The sequence below is a fragment of the Eublepharis macularius genome, chromosome 7 (assembly GCF_028583425.1).
Source record: "Eublepharis macularius isolate TG4126 chromosome 7, MPM_Emac_v1.0, whole genome shotgun sequence".
Classification (NCBI taxonomy): domain Eukaryota; kingdom Metazoa; phylum Chordata; class Lepidosauria; order Squamata; family Eublepharidae; genus Eublepharis; species Eublepharis macularius.
The window spans coordinates 50,655,793-50,681,281 of record NC_072796.1 but is presented as its reverse complement, the minus strand read 5'-3'; the positions used below and the strand labels follow the sequence as shown (position 1 = coordinate 50,681,281).

The window sequence follows — 25,489 nt, the reverse complement described above, 5'->3', positions numbered from 1 at the left end:
TGGCTCCCCGAAGTCCAATCTCCCTGAAACATGGGTGGCCATGGGAGGAGAGTTGGGAGAAGGTCCCCTGCAGGTTTTGTGCATTTTGCTTGCAAAATTCCACCCCTAGCTTCCTGGGAACCTTCCCCGCAATTTTTCCCATAGAAAATAATGGAGATAGGTGGTGGCTGGGGGGACCTACTTTGTGGGGGCATAACATGGCCCCCCGAAGTCCAGTCTCGCTGAAACTTAGGTGGTCATGAAAGGAGGGTTGGGAGAGGGTCCCCTGCAAATTTGGTGTTATTAGGGAAGAAAATGACCCCCTAGGCCCCTGGATAGCCAGGAGCAGCATTTCCCATTGGAAACAACGGCCAAATCTTCCCTAATAATCCCGAATTGTCTTAAATACCCGAACCCAAAGCTGCTTGCCACGTTGGGTTTCGGGTTTCCTGAATTTTTTTCCTGCTCTGGGTAAACCAGAATCAGGAAACCCTTATCTTTTGGGGTTGCACACCCCTAGTTCTAGCTTGGCAGCACTTCTAGCCTGACAGCAGCACTTCTGCTGAGGAATTGACAGATCATTGCTGATAAAGATCCATATGTGGACCATTGACATGCAAAAAAAAAGTTTAAGCAAAAACATTTTAAGGCATAAAAACAAGCAAAGGAACAGATTTTTCAGAACACGTTAATTTTAGGATAGCTATAATCACTACATTAAATCGATTTAATCCAGAATGCTAAAGAATGGATTTTCAACTGAACTTTGACTAATGCATTCCTTGTATCATAGGAAAATACTTAGCATTTTAAAAAGAGAAGGACTTAGTTGGAACAGGGAACAATAATTCCTCCTCTTTTTCCTGCTATTAGGTGCCTACTTTGGACTTTCTATACATACACAAAAGCAAGTATACATAATAAAGACTATAATACATATTCATTAAAACTCTGGAAGTGCGCAGATGAGAACATTTTTCATAATTAGAACATTTTAGCTTTTTCTTCCTCTTACCAATTCACTCTTAGCATTAGGGTGTATTTTATTTAATATCCATTTTACCAGCACTAAGGTAGATCTTTTTTAAAATGTGTATGCAAGGGTTTGTTTTTCTTAAAACTTAAAAATCTCTTTTGTTCCAGTGACAATGATGATATCTGGAACTTATAATTGACAAATATGAGAACTTGTTTTTATTGGTGTTCTGCCACTGTAATGAGAATAGTAAGATTAATTACGTCTGGTGATGTGCAAGAGCACTGTATTTTTGTCAAAGCTTCAGCTTGTTAACAGGCAACAGTTTTAAAGGATAAAGCTAGTAACCTGAGATGTGACTAAAAGGTTTATGTCAACATTAAAAAGAGAAGTTGTAAAGATGTATAGTTAATCTATATAAAGACAGCTCATCTGATTTTATGTTTGTCATTTAAGGAATGATTTATTGACTTCTGAAGTTGCCTTTTGGTTTTCCTCTCAGTTTTGCAGATAGTGGGTTCCCAGTTATTGACTACACAATACAGTTCATGTTCTTTAGTAAAATTTATATTTTTGCTGTACTCTTTCTTTGTATCCTGCTATATAAAAATAGTTTCTTTTTCAATATTGGAACCATCTAACAGTTTTAAAATAAGAAGTACATTTTTATTAAAAGTTTTGACAGAGCAAAACAAAATTGGCTGTTGTGGGTTTTCCGGGCTGTATTGCCATGGTCTTGGCATTGTAGTTCCTGACGTTTCGCCAGCAGCTGTGGCTGGCATCTTCAGAGGTGTAGCACCGAAAGACAGAGATCTCCCAGTGTCACAGTGTGGAAAAGATGTAGGTCATTTGTATCTCCTCAGGAGGGGTGGGGTTGAGCTGAGTCATCCTGTAAGAGTTTCCCAGGGTGTGGAATGCTAATGGCGGGAGGCTTCACTGTATCCAGAGGAGGTTCTTTTGCATATGGATTGGTACTTGATGTGCTAATCTTCTCTGCAGGGCTATTGTCGGGGATAGAATGTTTTGTTAGCCTGGTGTTTTTCAGAACTGGAAATCATGCTCTGTTCATTCTTAAGGTTTCTTCTTTCCTGTTGAAGTTTTGCTTATGCTTGTGAATTTCAATGGCTTCCCTGTGCAGTCTGACAAAGTAGTTGGAAGTGTTGTCCAGTATTTTGGTGTCCTGGAATAAGATACTGTGCCCTGTTTGAGTTAGGCTATGTTCAGCCACTGCTGATTTTTCAGGTTGTCCAAGTCTGCAGTGTTTTTCATGTTCTTTTATTCTTGTCTGGATGCTACGCTTTGTGGTCCTGATGTAAACTTGTCCACAGCTGCAGGGTATACGGTATACTCCTGCAGAGGTGAGGGGGTCTCTACTGTCTTTTGCTGATCGTAGCATCTGTTGTATTTTTCGGGTGGGTCTGAATACTGCTTGAAGGTTATGCTTTTTCATAAGCTTTCCCATCTGATCAGTAATTCCTTTGATATATGGCAAAAACACTTTTCCTGTAGGAGACTGTTTTTCCTTGGTTGTTTGACTCATCCTGGGTTTGATTGCTCTTCGAATTTCATTTCTGGAGTAGCCATTTGCCTGAAGTGCGTGGTTTAGATGATTAATTTCCTCATTGAGAAAGTGCGGCTCACATAGCCATCTTGCACGATCCACTAATGTTTTCATTATGCCTCTTTTCTGTTGGGGGTGGTGAAACAAAATTCATTTTCATGCCGTTTAGCTTATCTCAAATATCAGAATAGCTTCTCTTTCTATGCAGAACACAGCATACCTTGAAGTCGTAATATTTTGGTAGGTTTTCATGATGTGAAATTGAAGAAGCTAAATGAACATGATACTTGCCTGTATCAGTTATTTGTGGCCGTATTCCTCAAATTGTTAGATGTAACATTACTGCATGACTGAGTATTCATGACTACAAATGCTCTGAAATCCTGGGTCCTGTTTATCCCATGGATGCTTCTCAAAACAACTTCTCCATTGATTACAGTTCCAGGTAGCTGAATAGACTACAAGCCACTTGTTGGCATGGGGCTTTGGTGCTGTGTTAGCTGATTTGACACTCAATATGGCGTAGTAGCAGTCAGCATGGATATTAGTAAATTGTTTTCAGACACACTGGCACTTGAAAACAAATCCCTTCCAGGGAGGATGGGGAAGTTTAAATTGAATCCCTTGAATTTTTTAAGTAGGGGAGAAATCCCAGCCACATTCTGCATGCTAAAATCCCCATCTTGCTATGTCTACCTCATAAAGAGAAAGAAGATTTACCGATATAGTCCTGGAAAGAGAATAAAGGGCTAATGTATGGATTATTTTTTAAAGGTATGGTTCAACTGTTTTAAAAAATACCCGACTTCTAGATAGTAAAAAAAAATTGCACTATACACTTGCTTCTTGACCTTTTGGCTAAGATTAAGTGTATTCGCACTATAAAAGATGTTTTGAGCAAATATTTTCAACTGAAAATGTCAAAATATTTAAAATAAATTGTGAATGTGTTGTGATTGGATAAAATAGTATTTAACGCTTTAAGGAGTCCTTTGAAAAGAGACATAGGTCCCTTCCTTTCCCCATGTCTGTATTTCATAAATGAAAGTTGTGACAAAGTAGACGTACGTTTCTACAACACAAAATTGTATCCTGCAATAAATATGGATATTGAAGGGTATTTTTGCTGCCTAAAGAATCCATGGGGGAGCTCTAAGGAAATATATTTTAGGGTGTGTAGTCTCAGAGTTCAGTTCTCTCCCTACAGTGAATGCTTTTGGTCATAGAAGGGAACTGCCTGTTTGTTGCCAAAAGGATCTTGATTGATTTACTTCATTTGTGCCCTGTCTTTGTACCCAGTAAAGACCCAAAGCAGCATACATCTCTTCCATTTTATCCTCACAACAACACTGTGAGGTAGTTTAGGATGAGTGTGTATGACTGGCCCAAGGTCACCCCGCAAGCTTCCATAGCAGATTTCCAAGGTGGAGATTTGAATCTGGGTCTAACCACTACACTACACTACACTGAGCTGGCTTGAAAAGGTGTGCCGCTTCTGAGCCCAGTTCTTCTGCTTGTGTCACATAATGCTATTTATTTTGCTAGAAACTTTATGCTAGAAACAATAGCTTATGGAAATGCTTCAATAATAAGAAAATTACTGATTTGTATACTTTTTTTTTTCAAAAATTCATTTCAGAATTTTAAGTCTTTAATGTAAGTTTGTCAGATAAATTCTATTTTAACTTTATACAGTATTAGTCTAAGATCTTAATATAGTTTTATATACCTTACTGAACATAACAAATTATGCCAAATATATTTTTCCCCAACAGAATCAGCGAATCCCATCTGACATGGTGTTTCTAAGAACTTCAGAAAAAACAGGTATTTTTTAAAGTTTTGGTCTTATGTATTATAAGGCTTATTATACTGCTACCTTAGCATCTTGATTTTCTACCCTCTATATTGACCCCATTTTTAAAAGTATCCTCATTTTAATAGTTAAGTATTATATTCATCTTTTTTTCTTCTTAATTTTTGTCCTTCTTCCCTTTTCTGTACCTCCTTTTCTATTTTAAAAAATAACAAATAAGTATTATATTCATCTGTTAAAAATATGACTGGCTTCATAGGGGGCTTTTTGATGATCTGAGGTTTAGCAGAGTTAAGTGGGAGTGGAAGCAGAGAATAGAGGTGCCTGTAGCAGGGTAGCTGAGATCTGATGAGAGAGTCAGGTGGGCTAAGGCTCAAAATGAGCTTCAGTTGGTGAGAGAATAACAACGTTATGAGGAAGAGGAAGGATAAAGAAATGGTAGGTCTGTTTAGAGGAGGTGATGGGCAAGTTTTAATGAGTAATGGTAAACTGGCTGGACTTTTAAATTCTTACTTTGTTTTTGTTTTTTCTTGTAGAGGAACTAATATACAACAGAGAGGGGAGGGATGGGATGATTAAGTAGAGGGCAATTTAGAATAAGTAGGAATATGGACTGGGAACAGCTGGTTGCTTTAAATCCATACGAGTCCTTGGAACCTGATGAATTATATCCTAGGATGTTGAAGGAGTTGGTGGAAGTCTTTTCAGAACTTCTCTTTCTTTTGAAAAATCCTGGAGGAAAAAAAGATAATCCAGGAAATTATCAGACAGTTACTTTGACATTGGTTCCAGGATGGATTTTAGAACAGATTATTAAGAGGGGGCGGGGTCTCTTTTGAACATCTTGACAAAAACAGTGTGATTGTTAAGTTGCAGCATGGCTTTCTTAGTAATAAGCCATGTCAATCAATCTGATTGCTTTTTTTCAATAGAGTTACTAGTTAGGTGGATCATGGGAAAGATATGGATGTGGTCTATTTGGATTTTACTGAAGCTTTTGACATGGTACTCCATTATGTTCTTGTTGAGAAGTTGGTGAGATACTGACTAGAGACCCTATTACTATTAGGTGGGTTAAGGCCTGATGGGTTGATCATACCCAAAGAATGATACTTCATGGTTTCCTGTCAGCCTGGAAGGAAGTGACAAGTGAGGTGCCTTAGGGTTCTGTTTTGGGCCTAGTGCTGTTTAACAACCTTATAAATGCCTTCGATGAGGAAATACAGAATGTGCTCAGCATATCTGCACATGATACTAAATTGGGAGGAGTAGGTAATACTTTGGAGGATAGAAATGGCATTCAATCAGACTTGGATAGAATGAAGGATTGGGCTCAGGCAATTAAAATGAAGTTTGATAGGGACAAGTGTAAAGTGTTGCATTTGGGTAATAAAAATCAGTTGTATCAATATCAGATGGGTGAAATCTGGCTGGATAGTACTACTTATGAAAAGGACTGGGGTGTTCTGATGGACCATAAGCTTACTAAATGGCATATACAATGAAATATGATTTTAAACTTGGTTGTAATCTGCCCTGAGCCAGCTGTTGTGGGGAGGGTGGAATATAAATTGAATATAAATAAAATAAAACAAAATAAAATAAAAATAAATGAGCTAGCAATGGTAAAAAGTGAATGGTAAAGATCATTTCAGGCTGCATTAGCAAAAGTGTAGTCTCAAGATAACTCGAGCTATTGTTGCCACTGTATGCTGCCTTGGTTAACCTCACCTGGAGTATTGTGTTCAGTGTTGGGCACCACAATTTAGGAAAGATGTTGCTAAACTGGAGCGAGTCCAACATGGGGGAACAAAACTGGTGAGGGATTTGTTGGGAATCTTTATACTGCGGAAGTGATGCTTGCAAGATGATATGCTTGCCACCTTCCAGTTCCTGAAGGGATGCCATAAAGAGGATGGGACAGATATATTCTCAGTCTAACAGGACTTGGACTAATGGATATAAATTGCATCAAAGGAGGTTTTGATTAAACTTGAGGAAGGATTTCCTGATAGTGCAGTGTGTTCAACTCTGGAACAGTTTCCCTCATAAGGTGGTGGATTGCAGGCCCAGCATCAACAGGGCGAGGAGTGAGGGCAAGGCATGGCAGAAGACACAAGACAACTTGTTGGAATTAAGGCCACAACTTTATTGATTTTCAGTTTATGGAGCCTTGGTGACACATAGGGCATGGATTCAAGCATCAGCTGACCTCCCTGCCAGCCAATAAACCCCTAACCCTGCCTGCTAGGGAGGCACCATGAGATGACAGTAAATGGGACTCCACGTGGTCACACACATCTATGTGGATTCCCTGCCACCTGAGAGCGAGCATGCCCTGACAGCTTCCGAGCTGGGCATGTCCCTACCATGGCTCATCCCCAAGATCCCTTAAGGGGATCTCCAACAATGGGGAAACTGGGCTTGCAGGCCATGTCCCCCCCCCAAAGGATCCATGCCCAATGCCAAAAACGCTCCTACCCAAAGTTGTGACAAAGCAAGAAAACAATTAGCAAATAAAACCCCAGTGCAAGTCACAGAAACTAGAAACCCTATCAGCCAAGGAATATGACTCCATCCAGTTCCAATGGTTGTACAGAGCCCCCAGTCAATACAGAAAGAGATGAATGGATGGAAAGCTGGCTAAGAGCTAAGTGCTGAGGGGGCCTAGGCAACTCCTGAATGTAGACCCTGTTGCCAGACCTGAGGGAAGAATGCGACCCTCAGGTCTGCCTGCTGCAAAAACCCTTGCCTGCACAAACCCGGCCAGCTCACTGCTAATTGGCTGGATGGGTGTTTTGAAAGGAGCTGGGAGCTGCCAGACCCCCAGGATTAAAGTTGGCTGCCATGTGCCACATCCCTCCACCCCCGCAGGCCACAAACTGGTGGCCTGGGCTTCTTCATCATTGGAAGTTTTTAAGCATTGATTAGATGCTTGTCTGTGACACTATATCTGTAGTTCCTACGTTGGCAGGGGGTTGGACTAGCTTATCCTGGTGGTCCTTTCAACTCTAAGATTAATGCAGTATTTAGCACTGTACAATAAGAAAAGATATCCACAGAACTATTGATCAATAAAAGTAATTTTTAAAATAACTTGCTTCAAAAAATTTGCAGAATGATTTGGTTTGGGTAACCACCACTAATTGTGTTGGTGATATGTTTTCTAAAGCACCCATTTCATGAACATATGCCAATAATTGCTTTTAAAATAAGGAGAATTGTTTCTCCAGCATGAACTAATGTTGACAGATTTATTTTTCATGTATTGCTGATATTTTAAATACTTTATTGCTACTTCTGTTTTCAGTATATTATTCTGCATCTATTATTAAAGTTAAACATTTTTATAGCTTTTTGGTGGTAAGATACTTTAAAAAAATTAATACATCATTAGCCTTTGGTCCAAATTCAGAAATATAACTTTTTCATGTAGTTCTATTTGCATAGGTATTACTCATTGTAGCTGTGTCAGGTATTGTTCATTATAGCTATGTCCTCTCAAGACCTGAGATATTCCTTTCTTATTTAATAAGTATGCATCAACTAATTAAAAGAACTCAAAATTTATAGTGTGAAGTATAATTTATTGTAGAAAACAGACTCTTAAAATATGTTGTGTTACAACAAGTAACCAGAACCTGACAAAATAATTAATACTATATTTAATAATAAGCTCTCTAATAGTAACAAATACTGGTTTTTGTTGCATTTACAAATTATAATTGAAGATTACTGTTAAGCGCTTTCTTCAGAAAGACATTTGGCACTTTAAACTTTCGGAAAGATACAGAGAATATGGCATTATTTTGAAATTCAGTTGTTCAACTGAATTGTCACACTCTATCTCTTTCTAAGCAGACTGCTCCAGAATAATAAAGCTCTAATAGCTTCTTGTGGCACGTGTTCTTGAAATTCCTATTATGTGTAGAAACCATACACTATAAAACCTACCTGTCTTGAAACAAAAAAAAGTTTTGGAGATGTATTGCTACAGAGAATGACAAATGACTGAAGTGAAGTTCTGCGCATACGGCCAAATAAACTTTTATCTTCAGGGCATAAGTGACTGCCAACAATCTGTCCAAACTACTTTAATCTGTTCCCATATCTCAATTCCTATTCCAGTTTTAACATTTGATTTAACTGAGGCTAGCAGTGTTTTGACACCTATCTCAAGCCACTGAATAATATAGCTTTTGTGTGATTGAGCCATTTTTTAAAAAACAAACACAAGCAGAATAATAGCATTAATACTAAACATACTAATAATAGTGTGTTTAGGTTTAAATCCAAAGCACGCTTACTAGGGAACCAGCTTCCTGCGCTGCTCCACTGGACTGATTTCTGAATAAAGGATAGCTTGGGATTGCAATGGAGATATACTTACTAAGTGGTTTGAGGCAAGCCACTTTTCTTTGCCTCAACTACCCATTTACAGATGACCTAGCTCGCAGGAGTATTAACATTGTTGGGTAAATGGATGCTGGACTATAGCAGGACTCTGGACAGACAGCATGAATATATCCTAACTAAGCAGAGCCAAATTTTAAAATATGTCTGAGAAAGAACTGTATATCTCAAAGTTTGGAATAGGTGATAAGAAATACTCCTCATTTGTTATTATAATTTATTTTGCCACCTTCACCTGCAAGTAGGGCTGTGCGCGTCGGTATTCTCTTCGGGTAAAAATACCCAAAGTGGAGCCGATTCGGAAACATTCTGGGTATCCGAATCTGGCCCCGATTCAGAAATCCAGAATCAGAAATCCAGAATTCAGTGCTGAGTTTAAAGGGGCCCCGCCGCTGCTTGCAAGCAGCGGCGGGGCCCTTTAAACATCACCCCACCCCCACCTACTTTGTTGGCGGCAGCTGCCGCCACTTGAACCTGTAAGGCATTGAGAAGGCCAGAGCTGCCTCCTCTGGCCCTTCCTGCCCCTCAAATGGCCGCGGCGCGCTGGCGCCACAGTGGCCATTTGAGGGGCAGGAAGGGCTGGAGAAGGCAGAGAAAGCCCCTCCTGCCCCTCAAATGGCCACTGCGGCGCCAAGGCTGCGACAGCCTGCAGCCTCCAGGCCGTCGCAGCAACTTTGTGCCACACCTGCCACCGCAGCAGCAGCAGCACGAGACTTCTGCAACGGTCTGGAGCCTCCAGGCCATCGCAACCTTGTGCTGCTGCCGCCGCTGCGTCAGCAGCCCACAGCACAGCTGACCCACCCTCCAGGCAAGGTTAGTGGATGGGGGGTGGAGGGGTTCCCCAGGGGGGTGGAGGTGGAAGGGTTGCCCCAGGGGGGGTGGGGGTAGGGGAGGGAGAGTTGACTCCCTCGCTTCAGTATGCTCTGAATATTTACAGAGCATACCGAAGCGAGTAAAGTACCTTAATTCTGAAGCGGCTTGCCACTTTGGAATTAAGGTATTTCCGAATTTTTTTCCCGCTTCGGGTAAACCTGAAGCAGGAAACATGAATCGACTCCCTCCTGCACACCCATACATGCAAGTTCAACACAGGTCCTGGTGCTTTTATACTTTTCTAAACACAAAATAAATGAAAACTCATAAACTTTCAACAAAAACATCATTTAAAACTGTGCAGGCAAAACATTAAACTACTATACCAGCTAGCCTAACAGACCGAAATCCTTCTAGAATTACATGTCAAGCAGCTTCAAGAAATGTACAGGAGTCCTTTACAGGGGCACTCCCCTAGGAACATCATTTGAAAGAGAGGATCCTACCATTAAGAAGAGTTAAGATCTGGCTTCCTCAGTCTTTCAATGAACAAGGCACTGCTAAACAGGCTTTACTGCTTCGTGGTCTCTACTCATTACAATGATTTACTCTGAGGAAAAATTCCTTACGTAGCTGAGAATACTTCACACTCTCAAGTGGCAGACTTCAGTGTAGAATGAAGTGCCCCAGTTGTACCTCCCTCTTCCCCCTAACTGGACATTTCCCTTTGAGGCTGTGGCACCCACTATGCAACTATGCACCCACTCATTAAACCCTGGTGATTTCATAAACAGCTACATATCGGTCATCTCAAACTTCTGTTGGTTTAAAAATCGCTTTGTGCCTTTATCCCCTGGTTGTAGGGCAAAGTAGTATAAGTGGCCACTGATGACACCATGTGCTATATCAGTGGCACAGCAGCCAGGATTTGGAACAGCTTTGCTGCTGCCTGTGGCAGGGGTACATCAAGTACAACATCACTCTTACTGCTTTTCATGTCATAGGGCCATCTCAGGCCATCTCAAGCCATCACCAAAGGCCCTCTGTGTATGTTCTAAATTAGGTCAAGTTTTTTGCTGACAAAATGTTGTGCTGGCATGACTGGGACAGAAGAGGCTTAGGGTGTCAACTAAGGCCCACCTCTTCTCTGATGCTGCCCATTCATACACAATAATAAAGAGTCCAGCAGCACCTTTAAGACTAACCAACTTTATTGTAGCATATGCTTTCGCGAACCACAACTCACTTCGTCAGACGCATCTGACAAAGAGAGCTGTGGTTCTTGAAAGCTTATACTACAGTAAAATCGGTTAGTCTTGAAGGTGCTACTGGACTCTTTACTATTTTGCAACGATATTTTATTTATTTATTTATTTATGTTTTCTATTCTGCCCTTCCCACACCAGCATTATTAAAGAAGAAATAATATTAAGGAACTACCTGTGTAGTGGTTACAGTCACCTGGAGTGAAAAGAAAAAAATCTCCGGCAACGTTTCTTCCCTGCAAGTTGGACACACGGTGCTCAGGACCTCACAAACTGTTGGAAGGACTAGTGTTCGTATGGTGCTTTACTTGCATTTGCACTTTACATTGTTGTGCAATATTCATATTGTTAGCACTAAGAGCACTTAAGCACTTTATCAATTGTTGAGGCAAAGCCTAGTGGTTAGCACCGGTGTAAATGGTTTTCTAACTGTGAGCAGGGTTGATGTCAAGTATTTATACGGTTCAGTGAGCAATTTCTATATACTGTTACGTGCCTATACATTATTGTTAATAAAATTTTGAATACGTTAGTAAGTTTACGTGGGTAACATTTTGTTTGTAGCCTTGTATTACCGCATTTCTCTCTGTTGCCGGGTTAATCATCTCCAGAGCATCTTAGCAGTAAAGCAGATTACTAAATGGGAGTATTGGTAGTGGGGAGGGCCTATTCCACCATCAGCCGGCCAGGGGGGCTGATCCGGTAACCTGATTCGGTACTCCACTAGTAACCAGCGCAGCTGACGCAGTGCCGGCATTATATGCTCACACATCAGCAATCCTGTGATGACACATGCCGCCGCATTCTGCACCAGCTGTAACCACTGGATCAGGATCAGGGGAAGCCCTGCGTAGAGTGCATTACAGTACTCTAACCTAGAGGTGACCGTTGCCTGGATCACTGTAGTCAAGTCGCGGGACAAAAGATACAGGGCAAGCTGCCTGGCCTGTTGAAGATAGAAAAATGAGGACCTGGCAACTGCAGTGATCTGGGCCTCCATTGTCAAGGAGGTATCCAGGATCACCCCCACACTCTTGACTCTCAGATCTGGCGTAAGCAGCGCCCCATCGAGTGCAGGGAGCCGGGGTCCTGAATCCACGTTTCCGCAACTCAAGTACAGGATCTCCGTCTTCGCAGGGTTTAACTTCAGCCGACTTTGCCTCAACCATCCAGCCACGGTTTCAAAAGCATGCTCCAGGACATCTGGAGCAGATGCAGGTGGGCCATCCCTTAACAGATATAGCTGGGTGTTATCCACATATTGGTGGCACCCAAGCCCGAAACTCTGCACCAACTGGGCGAGGGGCCGCATATAGATATTGAACAATAATGGGGAGAGTATCGCCCCCCGCGGCACACCACATACTAGTGGCTGACGGAACGATAACTTATCCCCTAGCACCACCCTCTGCCCCCAACCATGAAGAAAAGAGACAAGCCACTGTAGTACTGTCCCCTGAATTCCCCCATCGGCGAGGTGGTGGATCAAAAGGTCATAATCGATCATGTTGAACACTGCTGAAAGATCTAATAAAATCAGCAGTGCTGATCCACTTTGATCCAGGTGTCTGTGAAGATCATCCGTGAGGGCGACCAGCAATGTCTCCACCTCATGACCCAGGCAAAAACCAGACTGGAAGGGATCTAGGGCCGAGGTTTTCTTCAGGAAATTCTGCAGTTGGTTCTTCGCTGCCCGCTCGATCACCTTTCCCAGAAACGGAAGGTTCAAGACCGGGTGGTAACTGAGTGGGTTGGCTGGATCCAGCGATTGTTTCTTTAAAAGAGGCCTCAACAAATCCTCCTTAAGTGCTCTGGGAAAGACCCCAGAGCTCAGGGACAAGTTGACAATAGCCTCCAGGGAATCCCATAATCCGTCAACACTGGCTTTCACCAGCCATGTCGGACACGGGTCCAGGAGGCATGTGGTAGGCCTCATTCCCTGCAGAATCTTGTCCACTTCTTCCCCAGAAAGAGGGCTGAAGTGATTGACTATCACCCCCGAAGATGGCCAAGGGGCCTCTAGTTCACATACTGTATCAACAGTGGCCGGTAAATTGCAGCGGAGAGACAAGATTTTATCAACAAAAAAGCTCACAAAAGCCTCACAGCTTATAGCCAAATTCAAATTTTAGTGGTCTCCACCTGGAAGGGAGACCAATGAACGTACCGCATTAAACAGTTTAGCCGGGCGTGAGCTAGCTGATGCAATGGAGGCTGTGTAAAACTCCTTCGCAGCCTTCACTGCCATCTCATAGGATTTCATAAGCAATCTATAAGATGTTCTTGTTTCCTTATCGTGAGATCATTGCTACACGTGCTCAACTCATCTTAGTTCCCACTTTCGTTGCATTAGTTCCTCTGTGTACCAGGGGGCTTAGTGATCACGGGGGCGAAGAGTACGACAGGAAGCAATTTCATCGATGGCCTCGGAGAGCTAGCCCTGCCAGTCCTCCACTAGCTCATCCAATGAACCGCCGTGGAGCATTGGTTCCCACAGAGCATTCTGGAAACCAGTTGGATCCATAAGTCTCCATGGGCAAGCATAAATTTGCTCACCGCCCTTGCGGAGGGCGGGGGGCAAGCCCAACTGAGCCTCCAGAACTGCGTGGTCTGACCATGGCACTGATTCTACTTTGTCCAGAACCACATCCAGTCCCATCCCAAAGATCAGATCTAACGTGTGGCCTGCTTTATGTGTGGGGGCCGATACAAACTGGGAAAGTCCCAGTGTTGCCATGGCCAACACCAAGTCTGCAGCCTATGCAAAGGTGACATCATCAGTATGGATGTTGAAGTCCCCCAGTACTATCAGCCTGGGGTACTCCAAGGCCCACCCCACCACCACCTCCAGCAGGCATGGCAGGGTGTCTGCAGGTGCTCTGGGTGCTCGGTACACCAGACAGACAGCCAAACTTTCCTCGGTACTCCACACAAGTCCCACACAATCAATGCCAGAGATCTCCAGGGTGGGGAGCGGTCTGAAGGAGAAAGCCTCTCGAAGAAGGATTGACACCCCTCCCCCCTGACACCCCGTTCGAGACTGATGAAGGACCGAGTATCCCAGGGGAGTCAGCTCACCCAAGGCGACTGTCTCACCATCCCTCACCCAGGTCTCAGTCATGCATACCAGGTCCATATTAGCTACTGCAAAAGTATCATGCAGAATTCTGGTCTTACTATTTATGGACCTGGCACTACACAACATCAGTATCAGAGGGAGGTTTAATTTCCTAGCTCCAACACCTGCGTGTCTCGGGATGGGACATAGGTTAAAAGGGCACCGAGCCTCACCATGTCTCTGTGTCCTTCTCCACTTTGACCAAGTCCCACCGCCATACCTTCCCTGTCCCCAGAGGACTGGGATCCCTGGCTCTATCCCAATAGCCCTCATCACATCCACCATAATTACATCACAATATTCCCTTAGCAGCAACAGGTAGTACCAGCTCTAACCTGATAAGCTTCTTATGGGACAGCCTAAATGATTTCCATCGTATATAATAGCACCTTATAAAGTCAGGTTTTAATTCCATCCCCATAATCCAGTTTAAATCGTTTCCCTGATCAATGACCCCACGCCCCCACCTATTCCATTCCAGACTCCCAGTTCTGACAATTACCATCAATTTAATAATTCCAATTTGCAGCAAGGTTTTCTCCCCCACCCCATTTATTTTAAGGAGAAGCTCTCTCGAGGTTCTCTATTAAGTAAGGCCACAACTAGATTGACTCTTTGGAGTCAGCAATCAATTAGTACTGGAGCAATATTCATTTCATAAAGAATTATAGTTGATCAGTGCTGTCATCAAATCTATTAACACCCACCCTCCAAAAACGAATCAAACCTAATCCTATCCCCTAATTTACATATGCAATTGATTTCTCAGTCACAGACTAACTATAGACTAACACAGCTAACTCCTCTTCATTCATACACAGGCACTGAAGTTGCTTAGCACCTGTATGTCTTTGGATACACCCGTATAGGATAACCCCTATTTGGATAACCCATATAGGGGTTAGTTGCCATCCTAAAGCATTCAAAGAAAGGACTTGGTATTGCACTGTACGTTTTTAGTCATTGGCCAGCACTGATGCTAGGGTGGGGAAGCAGCACTTGTCAGTCTGGCTGCTCTTGGCATGGCAAGCAACCAGTAAACCATGTCCCACCTCTTGGTGACCAATGAAGGAGGTTCTCAGGCTTTCACAAGAACAGAGGAGAACCATCTCTTGGTGCTAATTTTAGTGTGTGTGTGTGTGTGTGCGCGCGCGTGTGTGTGTGCGCGCGCGTGTGCGCACATGCACAGAGTGAGCAAAGTACACCTTCCAAAGGTCCCGTTCTCCTTCATGCTATAGAAGATGTTTGCTGTATCTGTTGTATGCTCCTTTCCACACTTTTACATATGTACACAGACAGGTTTTATTGTCAGGGCCAAAAAGAGCCCAGTGCAAATGTGTAGAAAGGGTGAGCAAGCCTCTGCCCAAATCTACTCTGACCCAGCAGGGCTTTTCTCCAAAGATAAGGGAGTGAGACAGAGGGAAAGTCAGGCAGTAAGGTCTTGAATACTGGAGCAATGTTTATTAAACTCACCCCAAAAATATTCAAAAGCACCTCATTGCATTCCACTCATACACACTCACTCTCAGGCATAGCTCCATACAGACCTAAGTTGGCTGAGGAGGCCTTTTCTGGGCACTGTGGTCCTTTATCTGCAGCATTAATATTCTCGGAGTTTGTAGTGCCCTTCAGGACTGATTTCCAAAGAGCTGCTTTCAATTGTGATGCCTTTTCATTGTGCGCTTTGGGCATAAACTGTTTACAGACTGCAAGGTATCATGGCCCTCACCCAGACATAGCAGGCATTTGTCGTACTCATCTGATGGGGCCATCTTGGTCCCACAATGTTAACACTTCTTGAAAAGAGCCTTCAAACCCACGGTGTCGAAGGCCCAAAACTCGCATCTATCACCGGAATCGAGGAGCAGAGCTAAGAACACATCCTTCTTCAGCGGTGGGTAAAGAAGAACTGAGGGAGAAAGTGACATTTGTAGGGGCAGTGTTAGATTCAACACTAGCTCTAGCCTTCCGTACCCTGGAAAGGATAGGGAAATTTCTCCTCACCCTAAACAAGGTCCTTTCATGCAGGCATCAGAAGGCAAAACAAATTCAAAGACTGTTGTTTTATGGCCCCTCTGATTCTGCTAGTTCCTCTTGCCCTACTGAGGCTTCGTCCCGTGCAGAACTGGTTCATCAGAATGCTCCACCCACACCATCAGAACCCCTACAAGTGGTTCTTGGTTCTGAGGCTCATCCACAGGTCCCTGAGTTGGTGGAACAACATGCAGAAGGGAGTGGGGAATCCCTTCAGTTCCTGCCTGGTTCATATTTCAGTCTGCACAGATGCCTCTCTGTTGGGATGAGGGGCATTTTCGTGAACTACCCAAATAAAGTTTGGTCCCATCAAGAATCCACTATGCACATCAACCTCCTAGAGCTCAGGGCAATACAGTATGCTCTAAAGGCTCTGCTTTACCTAGTAGAGGACAGGAATATTAACTTATGCATAGACAATATAACTGCCATGCATTACATGAACAGACAGGGAATCACAGCTTTCCTGGCTCTCTCCCAGGAATCCTCTCTTCTCTGCCATACACATATTGGGCAAGGAAAACTACTAAGGGTCCACTTTTTTTTTTTTTTTTACAATATGAGAATATCCCACGATAGATCTGTTTGCCACAGACCTCAACAAGAGATGTTCTTAATATTGCTCAAAGGCAGGAAAGGGGAAGTCCTCTCTCAGGGATGCTTTTCAGATTCCATGGTCCCATGAATTTCCCCCTCTCCCTCTTATGATGCTGACACTCAGCAAGATGATGAGGGAAGGTTCCTCAGCAATCGTAATATCCCCTTACTTGCTGAGGCAAGCCTGATTTGCCACTCTGTTTCAAATGGCACAGGGCAGAATCTACCATTTTCCCCAGACACCACACCTGCTACAGGACAATGTGATTTTCCATCATGAGCTAGCCACTCTGAAGTTAACAGCCTGGTTCATCCCACCCCCCCAACTGAGTTTCTCCTCCCCAGTTCAGAAGGTCCTCTTGGAAGCTAGGAAACCCTCCACCAGGAAATCATACCTAGCCAAATGGAAAAGATTTGACCCGCAGACCACAGCTTAAACCCAGTCTCAGCCCCATTGCCATCTATTTTACAGTATTTGGTCCAGCTAAAGGACCAAGGTTTGGCTAATTCCTCTGTTAAGGTGCATCTAGTGGCTGTTTCTGTATACCGTAAGAATATATACAGGTAATCTCTCCTTGCCCAACTACAATGCAAGTCCTTCCTAAGAGGTTTAGCTAATCTATATCCTCCAGCATCCAGTCCAATTCCCCAGGGGAGTCTCTTCTTGGTTTTCGCTACACTCGTGCATAAACTTTTTGAGCCCTTAGCCACCTGCTCCTTGAAGGTTCTGACAGCCAAAACAGCCTTTCTGGTGGCTATAACCTCAGCTAAGAGGGAGAGTAAATTGTAAGTCCTGAGGCTTGACCCTCCTTTCATTAAGATGTTCGCAGATAAGGTTGTTCTCCATCTGAGCCTCCCTTTTCTGCCAAATGTCGTCTCTGCTTTTCACGTAAACCAGGACGTAGTCTCACCTATAGTTTTTCCTACTCTTCAAATGATTCAGAGAAACTTTTGCACACATTTGATGTTAAATATGTTTTGTTCTTCTACTTAGACAGGACAGCTTCTTTCTGAAAGAATTCTAATCTATTTATCTCACTTAAAGGCCCCCAAAAGGTGTGAATGTCACATCACAGATCATTTCAAATTGGATAGTTTGACTCATTAAGGATTGTTATCATCAGTCTAAACAACCACGTCCATTGCAAGTTACAGCACACTCTACCAGGGCATAGTCCACGTCATCAGCCTTTAATTTCGGCATCCCTGTAGTGGAACTGTGTAAGGCAGCCACCTGGTCTATGCGGTCTACAATCATCAAGCATTATGCCATTGATGCAGACTCTAGAAGAGAGACAGCTGTCAGCAAGGCAGTCCTGAAGAGTCTTTTCCGTTGAAGAGCTACACGCCCGTCTCCTGTGTAAGTTAGCTCACTAATCTCCCATGTGGGACTGCACAGAAGACACAATAATGAAAACAGGGTTTCTCTTTCCTGTAACTGTTGTTCATTGAGTGTTCTTCTTTGCAGGCACACATTCCTCCCTCCTTCCCTGCCAGGCCCTCTTTATTATTGTTAATTTCTTTCTACACCGTCAGCTCAGAGAACTGAGGGAGTTGCTCACCCTACCTTTTATAGCTGTGCCTAGGGGAAAGTGGACAAAAAGGCTAGGCAAGCATCTCATTCTTTTAGGAGCTTTAGAACATCTGTGGCTGGCCTGCGCATGCGCAGTTCCCGTATGTTCCTACACAGAAGAACACTAGATGAACAACAGTTACAGATAAGTGCAACCCTTTTTTCTTTCGAGTTTCCCTCCAGATGGGAAAAGTATCTACTGCTTTTATAGCTTGTGTTCGCTGCAAACAATGGAACAGACTCTTCTGCTCATTGTAGCTTGTCTTTGCACAGCCTTCAAGTGGACACAATCACGCCCAGCCACACTCATGTGCATGTTTAAACCAACAGTCAGCATTCCTTGAAAAATTATACTAGGTGCAAGCTCGGATTGCATGTTGGTTAAAAGAAAGCGTAATTAAATCAAGTATGCATAATTTCAAATGGGCACCAATTCAGTAAGCCCTCATTTCAAAGCTCCTTCTAGTTTCTACCATTATCTCCGTGCGAAGAGCACACCGACAAGTAAACCACATCCCTATAGTACATGGAGTCCTGAACCCCACCAAAGCTCCTTAAATAGACCTCTCACACCCCTCTATCAGATTAATTATCTGTGAATCGTTAAAGTTGAAAATTCCCAACTAAGCTTGTTAGTCACCAGGGATATCCAGAAGATAGCTGTGTTGTGGCTCCTGTCAGACATCCTGGCATATACATTCATCAGCAGTATCTTGGATTTCCCCAGTGCCTAGAGCCAGCTTATCATAATGGTGTTCCACACTTAACATTTGTATGTGGCAATGTTGAATTTTTTCTTTGTCTTTTCACAGAATTGCCAGGGAATGTGCTTACAGCCTCTCTTGACCATATTCTTGGAGAGCCAACTGTACATTGCCTCACTGCAGTACAGGTTCATGAACTCCTTTTGGATGTGATTTTAAGAGCTACAGTTCAATAAGTATCCTGGTCTTTACATCAGTCTTCATTGTTCTGGGTTAATTGTCATCTGCTAGAAGAGAAGGAAGTTGTGCTGGCATGGTGTAGCAGGGTAGAACTCAGGTTGCAAAGTCAGATTTTGCTTCTTTAAGCAAGGCATCCTTGGTACTCAAGTGAATCACAAGTGAGGTGTTCGAGTATGCCTCACTTGGCAAAGCTAACGTTACAGATGGTGGCTCAGCAGCAAGGGATGTGGTGCTTAAATTATTTACACCTAATTGTTTAGATTGAACTTTCTGTTGAAGGTTGTTTTTCAGGTGGGAGCAAATGTTCCTCAGGATAATTGGTCTTGGGGTGACCCACCCCCCTGGAAGTCTTTGTTATCTAGGAAATGTATAAATAGGGTGTTGTTTGTGTTACCCAAATCCATCCCTCTGTCAGGGCTGTCACACGGACAGCGTTGTAGACACAGAAATACCCTAAAACACAAGTTCAGGGGGAAGAAGGGGATCTTTGAAGTCTGACGTATACCGAAGTCTAGTTCTGGCACAATAAACTGTGGTGAAGAAAAGATGGAATGGAAACAAGCCCTTAACCTGTTGGCATAGTGTATGGTTAAGTATTTGAGCTGCAATACAGCACTTTGCGATTTTGAATCTCTCTACTACCATGATCTCAGCAAGTGACCTTAGGTAAGCCATTCCTCTCAGCCCCAGTTCCCCAGCTATGTTGTGGAGATGATAACACTAACTTTCTTCACCACTCCGGGTAGGTGCTAATCTGCCCTGAAAAGCGCTATACAAAGGAATTGCTATTGTTGTTAACGTTATTAATATTAAATAAGTTTATTGCTCTATCCAGGATCCAAAATGAGGAAGTGGGTAACCCAGTACAAGGTACAAGACTTTACTGTTGCACAAGTACCACAGTCGTTTGTATATGACAATCAAATAAAACCATGTATAATTTAACAGTCCTAATTGTGTTGCAATAAGCTACTGCCCAGTTTAAAGTACCCAGAGACGAGAGCCCCCACATAGTCCTGGAAAGCTCCATCGGACAGTATTGTGTTGGATGGAGTGGTCCTGGAGAAGTTAATTCACTTCACCCCCTATCGCCTCAATGTAAGCATAGTAATGCATTTTCACCCATGTTCAGTTACATTCACTTTGAGTTTTCCTCCATTTGAGCTCCAGCTTGTCAACTGATACTTCTAGAGAGAAAATATGTTTGAATTCGGGCACTTCATAAGGTCAAATCAAAAAGAGTCCAGTAGCACCTTTAAGACTAACCAACTTTATTGTAGCATAAGCTTTCGAGAATCACAGTTCTCTTCGTCAGATGCATCATGAGATGCAAGAGAACTGTGATTCTTGGAAGCGTATGCTACAATAAAGTTGGTTAGTCTTAAAGGAGCTACTGGACTCTTTTTGATTTTGCTACTACAGACTAACACGGCTATCTCCTCTGCATTAATAAGGTCACTGGCTAGTATTTTTCCTTGGTGAAATTATTAGTTTAGCAAGGTTTCTTATAGTACTCTTCAGACCAGTTTAAACTATTTAGTATTAGCCATTTGTTATTTCTGTGTGTTTACAGTCTAACAATGCAATCCTAAGCAGGGTTTCTCTAGTCTAGGCCTATTGATGTCATTGGCTTTAGCAAGCATTCCTAAGCAAGTCTCTTCAGAAATCAACTCGATTCATTGGTGTCTTTTAAGATTATAGCTCCAAATTAGAGTTACTATGTGTCATATTGCCCTGGAAAAATATCAATTCATTTTATCTTAAAACTGCTATTTAAATAATTCTCCAGATATAACTTAAAAATGTTTATATTGATTTTCATGCTTTTAACCCCTTGATTTTACAATGTTTCCAGGGCAGAAAGCTTTTGGATATGTACCTACTAAATGATAGACACAGGATAATTCAGAATGTAAGAACATGGTCAGCTGCTTTAAATATCCTTTTATCTGGATGTTGTGAATACAAAATAATTCTGTAATTTATTTAATAAAATAAAAATTCCTATAACGTACACAGTCAATATAAAAATCCTAAAATATATGCAGTGTGATCAACCTTGGATTAAAAGCATCTATGTACTTGTCAATAAGGAATTGTGATGAGTTCAGGGGTATCATATTGACTGTGTATTAATACATGGTATCCTATTGGAGCATAAGCTGATTGTTTAGAATGTAAATGAATCTGTTGATGGATCCAGTGACTGATGGCTTAAATTCCAATTAATCAATTGCTTCATCAGTTTCTTAATTCAGATCAAATATCTCTTGAGTGAACACAGTTCTTTCAGTGGTATTAGGAAAAATTAATGCTTTAGAACTAATTTTCATCAATCTCTTATAAATGCCAATATGTTTTCCACTTATGTTCCAAGTGGTGATATTATAGCATAAATGTTTGGTATATATTATAGTTCTTCTTTGTTTTAACAGCAAGCTATTAAAACTGAACCTTTCTGAATGTTGTAAATGAAATTCTGTTCTGTACCCAAATGCATTATCTCTGTGTTACTGTTCATCTTACCATCAGTTGAAAAAATTCATGCATGTAACCTTTTAAGCCATACAAATGATTTAAAAATTAAAATGCTGCAAAAGAATTTGATATTAAATATGCAAAGTCTTTTTCTGTTGTGTAGGCATGAACTAGTAACCTGTCTTTGTCAGAGCTCTTGGGCTCTGACTTGTAACATGCAGGTTGCTAACATTACAAGGTATAACATTTTATGACAATTTCACATGCCTCATTTTGCAGTGACCCATCAATTAATTCATCAGCACTTGACACAGACTCTTTATTGTGACACTTATACCAGTTGATCTTAATTTGACTGCCATTAAAACCACCCTTTCCTGACAACTCTTGTCAATTATACAAAATAAAATCAAGTATTCATAAGAAGGCTGTAATAGGATATAGGCAGGCAGATTTAATAATTCAGTTTTGGTGAGGCTTAACTGGCATTAGTTGTAGCTAATGTTCTCATTTGTGAAAAATTTATTGGATACAATACTTGAGATAGAATACAGACAGAATAATTTTTATTTATACAGCCTTAGCAGCATGGTAGTATAAAAAAAAAGTATAAGGTCTTTTTATTTTTAAGAAAATGAAATCTTAATAGCATGATGTTGAAGATACAAGCCTATCAAAATAATGGATATATAAAAAATTATCAGGATCCTTTATACAAAGAGGCAATTAAGAACAGAATGTACAGTTTTGTATATCATACTGGCCAAGATCTCTTGGAGACAAACAGGCTGCATGCATATCTGTGTATACAATCTATTTATGAATGTGTATATTCTTCTGCACTAATTGCAGAAGAATTTTACAGGCTACTATTCATCATTTTGCTAGATAAACACTTTAAATAGTATTTAATAGTAAATTTTCTCTGAAGTTTGAGAATGAACTTTGAAGAAAACAAAAATTACAATTTTGTTAATCATGATAATAAGAACAGAAATAGGCTACAGAATACTATCCAGCCAGCCTTACCTGTTACGATCGAATAATTCCTGTCCTTTTACCACTGGTCACTTTTTGTCTGCTAACAATGAAATGGACCCCTACCTTAAACACACTTCTATATAATTAAGACCCACTCACATCATAGAGATTGAGAGAATATGAATAACTGACTCTACATGTCTTACTGTACAGCATTTTATCAATATATCTATTCTAAACAATGATCCCATAGTGTGAGTCAAAAAATCCACACAATAAGAGCTACGTACACGTAGGATGAATTTTTCTGCAAACTTAGGATAATACTGAGGTTTGGTTCTGTTGGGCTTTTTCTGAGATGAGCTTACATTTGGGACTGTGCCCTGGCCATGGCAGCCTTATTTCTGCAACAAGAATGGGCAGTTAAAATTTGCCCTTCCCAGATCACATTAGAGAATCCTCGATGCGATCCATGTACCTGGATTTAGATCCCTGGATAAGTCCGAGTTAATTTGAGAAACATGGCTTGGCTGTTTCCCTTGCTGTTTCCTTGCGAAGAAACAGTATTCCCCACTTTTTTTGGAGAGAGGGGAAAGGTTGGAAGGAGGGGGGGGAGTAAGGTAGGGAGGGGAAGTGAGTGGGCAATCCATGCAGAGCTCTCCTTGTCTACCTGGCTTCTGTGAGTGTGGGATAAGTTGCAACAGTATGTCCCTTGCTTCATTTTGGTCTGGGTGGAATTCTGTGTTTTGACAAAACTATCTGGTTTGATGTTGGTCCCCCTGATTCCCTTTGGTTTGGGGGGGGGGATTCCATTCCCTTGCTTCAGTTTGGTTCTGTTAGGCTTTTTCTGAGATGAGCTTACATTTAGGACTGTGCCCTGGCCATGGCAGCCTTATTTCTGCAGTGGAAGCCAGCTTTTACTTTTTTTCCTATAGTGAACAATGGCATGGCTTAAGGCATCTATTACAAGGGCCCATAGAATTGGACCCTAGGGACCAATCTTCCTGAAACTTGGCAGGTCTTTAGAGAGCAGTAAGGAATAGATTCCTTGCAAATTTAGCAAAGTTTGCATAAAAACTGACAACCCCACCCAGACCCCAGATAGCCCTGGATAGTTTTCCTCATACGGAATAATGGCCAAAATAACCCAGTCTATGCTCTATAAATATGGTCTCCATTTCATCTGTTTTTATTTTCCTAGCACTGAAGTTGAATTGTAGGGAATAATATGAACTGCACTCTAATAAGGTGTTTTATAAGGTGCTGCAGGATACATAGCCTGGAAGTTGTTTTTATATGTAGTATAACTGAAGCCTGGAGAAGCCTACTTATGATTTTATAAAGTACTCTGCTATCTATTACTTACTTGTTCTAAGATGTACATTAAAAGCATGTTCTGCTCTGAGTTCTAGCAAATCCTGGATCATATTAAAAGAGGCAGAGATGGGGCAAGAGAGAATACGTGTCTGTTCATCTGCAAACCTCTGCATAATCTGTTGGAAATACATTCTACTTTAAGCAAAAAACATTTTTTGTTCTGTTTGAATTTTAAAATTTGTATGTTAGAATTTGAGAGATTGAACCAGCAGTGAGAATCATGTGCAGTACTGATGGTGATTTTTCAAAATGTTCTTTTGATATGAAATATATTTTTTAAATCCCCTAATTTTATTGTCACAATTTTATCTTTGTGCTGGGGTTCTTTTAAACCCTGTAATCATGAAGCACTGAAGGTGTATAATCCATTTTTCCATCTGCTTAGCCCCACATCTTGGATGCTTAAGCCCTTAAAATAAGCTGTGGCGTAGTATTGCTTTTTGCTAGGAAGACCTTTTATTTAGGACTGAGCTTTTCTACCTGTTCAGACCCACACCCTGGCTGCCCAGGTCCTCAAAACAAAATGCAGTATGTGTATGTGCTGTCAAGTCACAACTGACTTATGGCAACCCTAGAAAGGGGCTGTCAAGGCAGATGAGAAGCAGAGGTGATTTGCCAGTGTCTTCCTCTGCAGAGTCTTCCTCGTTGGTTGCCCATCCAAGTACTGACCCCACTTAGCTTCTGAGAGCTGATAAGATCGGGCTATACCATGCTGCCTTCCCTCCCAAGCTACAATTTGATGCTGTTTATTAATTACTTACTATTTGATGTTTATAGTTTGTTAAAATGTTCTACACTGGTTAGCCTCCTCGAGTGTTCTTTGAACAGAAAGGTGGGATGTAGATAAAGTTTTTTAAATTACGTTGTGAATATTTTTTCAAAGTTTCTTTTGAACAATATTTATTAAAGAGATAGAGAGGCTCCAAATGCCTTTGGGTTTTATTTGGTCTGATTGGCATTTGTGGTGATGGTCCAGTGAATGATCTTGGAAGTACTTGAAGTAGCATTGTTAAAGTTAGTAAAAGTGGACATGTGCTTGGAATGGAGAACAATGGGAGACCTACAGAAGACATATGGAAGTCACCCTCAGATTTATAAAAAACATGGGGTTTCAGTGAAATAAAAAATAGACATGTAGGCAAATATAGTAATGTTGCTTAATGCTATAGAACCCTCATTCCTGGGTTTTAAAATCTGCCATTTCCCATACAGTTCTACATGCTAACATTTGTATTTGATTATCTACAGTAATATACAATTATACAAATAAATATTTAAAATTATTGTTAACTAGAGTTGGCCTTGGAGATTCTTTTTGTGGATATGCAGTCATTTTAAATGTTGCTGTTGCAGAGAAAAGTTTGGACATGTACTGCCAGAAATACTAAATGTTAGGAAATGAGAAGGTTGGTAAAACTTTAATTGTATTTCAGGTCTAAGTTTCAAAGGGAAGGACTTTTCCCACACTTAGTTAACAATTTAAAAATATAGTATTGGGTAACTAACTGATTTGCAACTCTGGCTTGGCAATTAGTTTATTCATGAATAAGATATACACATTGTG

The 25,489-nt window shown here is 41.6% G+C and overlaps 1 protein-coding gene across 2 annotated transcripts in view; it reads left to right on the top strand.

Annotated features, from left to right (window-relative positions):
• ATP9B (ATPase phospholipid transporting 9B (putative)) overlaps positions 1–25,489 on the top strand; it is a 243,284-nt gene that overhangs the window by 77,415 nt on the left and 140,380 nt on the right. For both annotated transcript variants that reach the window (XM_054985070.1, XM_054985071.1), the window contains exon 7: positions 4,292–4,343. In XM_054985070.1, the coding sequence (XP_054841045.1) occupies positions 4,292–4,343 (52 nt within the window). The remainder of the gene's footprint in view (positions 1–4,291; positions 4,344–25,489) is intronic.